This window comes from Seriola lalandi, unplaced genomic scaffold, assembly GCF_002814215.2.
Source record: "Seriola lalandi dorsalis isolate HSWRI2012SDOR001 ecotype SW California unplaced genomic scaffold, Sedor1 jcf7180002054030, whole genome shotgun sequence".
NCBI lineage: Eukaryota > Metazoa > Chordata > Actinopteri > Carangiformes > Carangidae > Seriola > Seriola lalandi.
In genome coordinates this window covers 13,267-20,963 of record NW_019524583.1, presented here as the reverse complement: position 1 = coordinate 20,963, position 7,697 = coordinate 13,267, and the positions used below count along the sequence as shown (strand labels likewise).

General features: G+C 45.3%; 1 protein-coding gene across 2 annotated transcripts in view; it reads right to left on the bottom strand.

The window, feature by feature from the left end:
- Positions 1–6: 6 nt before the first annotated feature.
- Positions 7–7,697, bottom strand: part of LOC111652541 (bone morphogenetic protein receptor type-1A) — a 9,460-nt gene continuing 1,769 nt past the window's right edge. Inside the window, exons 2-11 of one of the 2 annotated variants that reach the window (XM_023402820.2) lie at positions 5,402–5,564; positions 5,211–5,313; positions 4,864–4,963; positions 4,683–4,770; positions 4,089–4,224; positions 2,433–2,625; positions 1,887–2,184; positions 1,276–1,451; positions 910–1,040; positions 7–512 (exon numbers count right to left, since the gene is read on the bottom strand). In XM_023402820.2, coding sequence (XP_023258588.1) covers positions 387–512; positions 910–1,040; positions 1,276–1,451; positions 1,887–2,184; positions 2,433–2,625; positions 4,089–4,224; positions 4,683–4,770; positions 4,864–4,963; positions 5,211–5,313; positions 5,402–5,564 — 1,514 coding nt within the window. In that variant the 3' untranslated portion in view covers positions 7–386. The remainder of the gene's footprint in view (positions 513–909; positions 1,041–1,275; positions 1,452–1,886; positions 2,185–2,432; positions 2,626–4,088; positions 4,225–4,682; positions 4,771–4,863; positions 4,964–5,210; positions 5,314–5,401; positions 5,565–7,697) is intronic. The other variant, XM_023402821.2, reaches the window with a different exon arrangement.

The window sequence follows — 7,697 nt, the reverse complement described above, 5'->3', positions numbered from 1 at the left end:
AAGGCTGGGGGAGGCGGGGCTTTAAAAAGAAAATGTTCATTCACAACAAGCATCAAGAGCCCCTCCCCCTCCCCCTCCCTCCACCTGCAGTCGTCATCCAAGTGATTCTTATCGTCTTGTTTGGCTTTCACAGAAAGCGTCAGAGAGAGGAGGGGGGAGGAGGAGGAGGAGGAGGAGGAAGAGGAAGAGGAGGAAGAGGGGGAGGTGCACAGTTCAGCCCTGAGACGGGTCCTTTTTTATCTCCCAACTCCTCCTCCTCTTCCTCCTCCTGATGAAGGTGAGCCTGGGGAAACCGGTCCGGTCTGATCCGGTCCAGGTCAGGGTGAGTTCAGGTGAATCTGGTGATGGAGGTGGGACAAGGAGGAAGAGGATGATGATGAGGGAGGTCAGATCTTGATGTCCTGGGACTCTACCATCTTGGCGAGCGTTTTCTTCACTCTGAGGATGGTGAGGCGGGAGGCGGGGTTATGAGCCCAGCACTCTGACATCAGCTTCAGCATGGCCCGAAGGCACTGCGGAAACACAACATACAGTTAGTCCCGCCTCCTCTCAGCTGGTTTCTAATGTAACAATGTTACAGAGTGTTGCATTATGGGTTGCTTGTAGCCTCGTCTGGTGCATTTACAGCAGTGGTTATTAATGTGCTCATCAGCCATGAGCTAATGCTAACAGCTCACAATGCTAACATGCAGCTGTTTCACCTGTTAGTTCAGGTGTGATGACGTCACCAGACACAAAATATTTAATCATCAGTTAAGACCAGAAACAAGACCAGGTCCCAAACTGAGGACATGATTGAAGACTGCTGTGGAGCCGCTGTAAACAACTGCTGTTAATGCAAAGTTCCTCACTGTTTGTTGTGCATTGACATATTGATAACATCATGGCGTCGTCACAGGTGGTTCTCACCTCGTCACTGTTCCAGCGGTTGGACACTGTGGGCCGAAGTCCTTTCACACACACTACCTCCAGCATGTCCTCGTAGGACGGGTCAGAGGGAACCGTGTCGTAGTACGGCAGCTGATAGTCCTCCACGATCCCTGGACACAGAGGACAGGACCGTCAGAGTCCACCAGTTCTGATCACAACTGATTATTGATTTATAATCAGCACCAAACAGTCAAATATCACAACAACAGACGTAAACAACATTTAGGATCCGAATTATCTCAGTAACACAAACAAGCTGAACTGTGTGAGGTGACACTTTATCACCAGCAGGTGGAGCCGATGTGTGTGCGTGTGCGTGTGCATGTGCGTGTGCGTGTGTGTTACCTCCAGTGACACAGCGTCGGGCCATCTCCCAGATGACGAGGCCGTAGCTGTACATGTCGGCCATGATGTAGGCCTGGAAGTGGTTCTTGTTGAGGCTCTCATCCAGGACCTCGGGGGCCATGTAGCGCCTCGTCCCCACCCGGGTGCTCAGAGGGACGTCCACCTCATTAGTGTCGCTATGGCAACACGAACAGGAGCGTTGTCAGTCAGTGAATTTATACAAACTGCTACATTATATTTGATTATTAACAGAAACATTTCATTCATAATAACGTCTCCTGTGAAGACAGATGTTATTTAATTACAGATGTTTCACTATATTGTTGTTCCTGATCTGTTTCTACTGCAGCCTCCACTGATGAGTCAGAGTCATTAACACTGATCTGATCACAGCTGTTAGAGACCAGTTATTATATCTTTATATATTGATAAATAATCAGTTATTATATCTTTATATACTGATCAATAAGTAGGTTGAAATTATTTTTCAGTACATTTTCCACAAATGATTTATTAATAGACTACTTGTTGCAGCTATATAAAAGTAAAATCATTGATCACATGTCAGAGAACAGATGCTCCAGTGATGACATCACTAATGATCAGCTGACCTGTTGAACTTGACGGCAAGGCCCAGGTCAGCGATGCAGCAGGTCCCGTTCTTCTTGATCAGGATGTTCTTGCTCTTCAGGTCTCGGTGGGCGATGGCCGGTTTGCCCTGCGTGCCGTAGATCTCCGTGTGCAGGTGACAGAGGCCGCAGGCCGCCGAGTAGGCGAGGCGCAGCAGAGCCTGCGTGTCCAGCGTGGTCAGCTTCAGGTAGTCATACAGAGAGCCGTTCTCATGGTGGTCGGTGATGAGGAAGAGCTGCGTGAAGGCGCCTGTCCCTTTAATGTCGGCCGCGATGAAGCCTGAGGGGGGGGGGGGGGATTGACAGGTCGAATCTCCATTAACATCAGAGAAACTCACAGCATACCTGTCTCCAGGTTGACTTAAACCTGGAGAACCTCTGACCTCTTCATCAACACTGGTTCTGTTTTTATCATAGATCTGTGTTTTTATTCAATCAATGATGATTCCAGAGAAAGATGTTGAGACAGATGTAGGGACAAGTTCACACAGATGTTCTACATGAATGTTCTGTAATCAGCTGACGTACCGAGGATGTTCTCGTGTCTCATCAGGACCGTCTGATAGATCTCCGTCTCTCTGAACCAGCTCGCCTCCTCTCTGGTGAAGAACACTTTGACAGCCACCTTCTCCCCCCTCCAGCGGCCCAGCCACACCTCACCGTACCGACCTTTACCGATCTGGCGCACCATCTGGATCTGCTTGGCGATGGTTCTCTGCACCTGGAGGAGGAGAGGGACAAGGAGAAGGAAGGTGAGTCAAACTGGCCCTGTTCAGACCCGGTGTTAAGCTCAGGTGATCTGATCATCAATCAGTCAGGTGTGAACGCACCCAAGACCCATTGAGGACACATCTGAGATCCGATCAGTCAGACCACATTGTGAGGTGTTGTAACCCTCACCCCACTGATCTAAACAGGTCTGAACAGGACTGAATGAACAGGTTTGAACAGGACTGAATGAACAGGTCTGAACAGGTCTGAACAGGACTGAATGAACAGGTCTGAACAGGTCTGAACAGGACTAAACAGGACTGAACAGGTCTAAACAGGTCTGAACAGGACTGAACAGGTCTAAACAGGTCTGAACAGGTCTGAACAGGACTGAATGAACAGGTCTAAACAGGTCTGAACAGGTCTGAACAGGACTGAATGAACAGGTCTAAACAGGACTGAATGAACAGGTCTAAACAGGACTGAACAGGACTGAACAGGACTGAATGAACAGGTCTAAACAGGACTGAATGAACAGGTCTAAACAGGTCTGAACAGGTCTGAACAGGACTGAATGAACAGGTCTAAACAGGACTGAATGAACAGGTCTAAACAGGTCTGAACAGGACTGAACAGGACTGAACAGGACTGAACAGGTCTGAACAGGTCTAAACAGGACTGAATGAACAGGTCTAAACAGGACTGAATGAACAGGTCTAAACAGGACTGAACAGGACTGAACAGGTCTGAACAGGTCTGAACAGGACTGAATGAACAGGTCTGAACAGGTCTGAACAGGTCTGAACAGGTCTGAACAGGACTTAACAGGACTGAACAGGTCTAAACAGGTCTAAACAGGTCTGAACAGGTCTGAACAGGACTGAACAGGACTAAACAGGACTGAACAGGACTGAACAGGTCTGAACAGGTCTGAACAGGACTGAATGAACAGGTCTGAACAGGTCTGAACAGGTCTGAACAGGACTAAACAGGACTGAACAGGTCTGAACAGGACTAAACAGGACTGAACAGGTCTGAACAGGACTAAACAGGACTAAACAGGACTAAACAGGTCTGAACAGGTCTGAACAGGTCTGAACAGGTCTGAACAGGACTGAACAGGTCTAAACAGGTCTGAACAGGACTGAACAGGTCTAAACAGGACTAAACAGGACTGAACAGGTCTGAACAGGACTAAACAGGACTGAACAGGACTAAACAGGACTGAACAGGTCTAAACAGGTCTGAACAGGTCTGAACAGGTCTGAACAGGTCTGAACAGGTCTAAACAGGTCTGAACAGGACTGAACAGGTCTAAACAGGTCTGAACAGGACTGAACAGGTCTGAGGAAGGAAATCACATCATGTATTCAAGTTATCTGTAATGTGTGTGTGTGTGTGTGTGTGTGTGTGTGTGTGTGTGTGTGTGTGTGCATGCGCTCCTGGTGCAGTACTGCAGTACTGTGCCCCTACCAGCAGGGGGAGCCCCGAGCCGCTGCCAGAGCTCTGTGACTGGTGGATGAGGTCTTTGAGGGATTCTCCAGCAGGGATGAAGACTTCCTGCTCCAGATCTTTGTGATACCGCTGACGCTCAGTCTGCCACTTATACCTAACACACACACACACACACACACAATTATATTTCTAACTATACAATAACATAACAGCAACAGTTTAATCTACAGTTGCTTCAACCTGAGACGTGCTCTTTAATGGATCCACGTGTTATTGTTTTACTGTCAAGGATTCTGTTAAGTGTTGTTGTTGTTGATGTCGTCGTACTGTGATACTGCAGGAAACTTAAAAACAGGAGGATTCTGAATGAAAAGTCTTTTCTCTATGATACAAAGCAGATCTATGAACATGTCTTCACACGGACACGAGAGATAATAATAAGAATTATTATTATTATTAGGAGTTGTGAATAATTTGTTGGATGAAACCAACATAAAAAAGAAACAACTGTAAACCTACTGAAGGTCTGACACTGATCCATCTGTGAAGTCTTAAAGTGATGTGACCTTCAAATCACCTGAGTCTGAGTCTACTGAACAGGTGACATCCTACCTGTAGTAACAGACCACGGTGACGCAGATCAGAGTGCAGCAGCAGATCGTCATGGAGATGACGAAGGCCAGCCAGTGGGGGCTGCCTTCTGGAAACATCCAGGAAGAAAAACAGACTGTGGTTAAGGCAGGTCGATGTTCACCTGACAAACACCTGAATCAGCTGATCAGTAAAACGTTACCTGAGGGAGCCTGCGGGGGGAGGGTGGGCTGCAGGTCCCTGTTGCAGAAATCTGTGTTGCAGCACTCGATTGTCCTCCTGGTCTGAGCTTTGGGAGAGTCCTGTCAATCAAGCCAATCATCCAATCATTCAAACTGCAAGCTATGCATGCTCCTCCCACCTCTTCTGTCTGACATCATCTGACAGGTACCGAAGTGATTTCCTGTTTTTAGTAATTTAATATAATATTATATCATATTGAGCAAATGTCTCAATAATGACAGAGATAACGAGTCATTTTCTGTCAGAACCTGATTTTTATCATGTGGAGGTAAAGGGGAGTGTGTGTGTGTGTGTGTGTGTGTGTACCTTGCACTGGAAGTGTGAGCCTTCATACTTCATGCAGCCTGAGGTGAGGATGGCCTCTCCATGTTCGTCCTCCTCAATGATGGCGAAACACTGACCGTTGGTCCTGAACAAACAAACACAGTGAATCAATGTCTGAGTCACATGATCAATGTTCTGTGATGATGTTTGACTGACAGGCTGTCTCTACTCACTGGCAGGTGTTGTTCGTGGCGTCGTCAGGACAGTGACCGGAACAGTAGCAGCTGAGGAATCGAGCGGCGTCCTCTGGTGCGATGGTAGAGTCCTCGCCGGGCCGTCGAGCCTCTGGTTTCACCCCCGTCCCCTGCAGGACGTGGTCTGGGTTCTGACCTGCAGCTGGACAGAGACAAACAAACAGAGTCAGATCCTGGTTTACAGCTGGTTTCACTTTTACATCCAATACGTTTTCATCTCTGGTGTTACAATGTTCCCCAGCATGCTTTGCTCTTTTACCCGGGGTGGGGGGTGGGGTGATGAAGTTCCATATAGGGACCATGGGTTTAAACTGAGCAGAGACATGATGACATCATCATTTTAAATCTTTAAATCTTTTTATCCAAACTTTCACTTCATTTATTTAAAATGAAAATCACAGAAACTAATATTAATTCCAATGATCAATTACACATTATTTTCAATATTGATTAATCTGCTGGTTATTTTCTAATTGATCACTTTGTCTATAAAATGTTAAAAATGTCCGTCAGTTTCCAACATAGGATTTTCATCCTTCCATCCTTCTGCTCTGTGTCACCTTCACTACAGACAGATTATATATATATATATATAAATAAAAAAATATAAATAATATTCATATATATAATGTTGACTGAGACGGATTGTTCTAAAGACTCCAAACGTTTGGCGTATGATCATTTGAATAAATCAGTCAGTGAGAAATGTCTTTACATTTGAAAACTCAACAATGACATCATCACTGTCTTGACCCCGCCTCCCTCTGGCCAGGACAGCTCTGATTGGCTCTGAAGTTCTGAGTGACAGAGCAAGGAGGACGGACACGTACAGGGACAGGGGTGTGCTGAGGCTGGAGACGGCTGCAGTTTCTGTGTGCGTCCATCCACATGTGTGCTTCATCAGCCGGAGACTGAGGTCTGGCAGAAAGCATGCTGGGTAATCATACTCTTCATGACCTCTTAAAGTGGCAGCACTTCCTCAGACTGTCTATTTACATGCATCATCATCATCATCATCACCACAGCAGCAGCTGTGATCAAACAGCTGCTCTATACAAATTTTACCACTGTGATGAGTCACTGTCTGAAACATGCAGGTTGTTACTCCATTAATAATTCATCAGTAATCTATGATCATCTATCAGAACAACAAAGGAACACATCAAACTATCACATTTGATCAAACATCAAACATTTGATTAGAGATGAATAAAGTAAAAAATAAGATACATTTTCTGTCAATCAACCAAATCAATTAATCAACTACCATAAAAACCATCAGCAGATGAATCGCTAATGAAAATAATTAGCTGCATCAAATGGGTTAAAACAGAGGAACTATATAGAAACAAACAGATGATATTAACGGTGTGAAGCTTCAACACAGGATCATTAAATGAAGAACATGAACATGGTGAGGAGCGCTTGTTTTATGTCCTGCTGTGTCTCAGTCAGCGCGGTCTGAACGTCAGCTTTATGACTGATGAGTCACTGATGATGATGATCAACTGAAACTAACTTTCCTCCTCGTTAGAAATGTTCATTATAAAACTATCAGCAGAAAAACTTTATTATTCAGTGTGATTTTTATTCCTCTGTTTTAAAGTGAAGCTACAAACAATTTTTCTCATTATTATTTTTAATCTGTTTATTATCATTCAAGAGAAAAGTTCAGAAGCTGAAACGTCTTTTCTTTTAGTTATTTTAAGTCAAATTCATCATTAGTCTTCCTAATGTAAATTTCTGACACAAATATATATAATATATAAAGTATAAAATTGAAGACAATAATTGTAATGATCAATGAATCATTGAACAAGATTTTTGAAACCATCTTTGAACTTCACTGATGAATGAATAAATTGAGCGATTGATGGTTAGATTGTTTGTGCCAGCCCCGGCCCAGGTCTCTCTGGTCCTGAATGGACTCTGCGTCTCCACAGGGACTGACGGATGTTTCCGGAGAACAATGGCTGTTTGGAGCGCGGAGCGCCGCTGACAGCTCATACAGTGTCATACAGGAAACGGTTAATGTGCAGAGAGGAAGTGAGAGCGCCAACAATCAGCTGAACAGCTTCCTGCAGGGAGGGGCGGCGAGGAGCGTCTCTGAGGGCTGACACAGCTGCTACTTAATGGTGCCTTACATGAATGTGGGTTAAAGCTCAGGGACTCAGATCCTGGTCTTCCCCAGGATTTCTCTCCTGAATCTGAAGCATTTTATTCCATGAAGAAAGTTCCCAGTAAAATGAAGGTCAGTCCCTCAGACCCTCAGTCC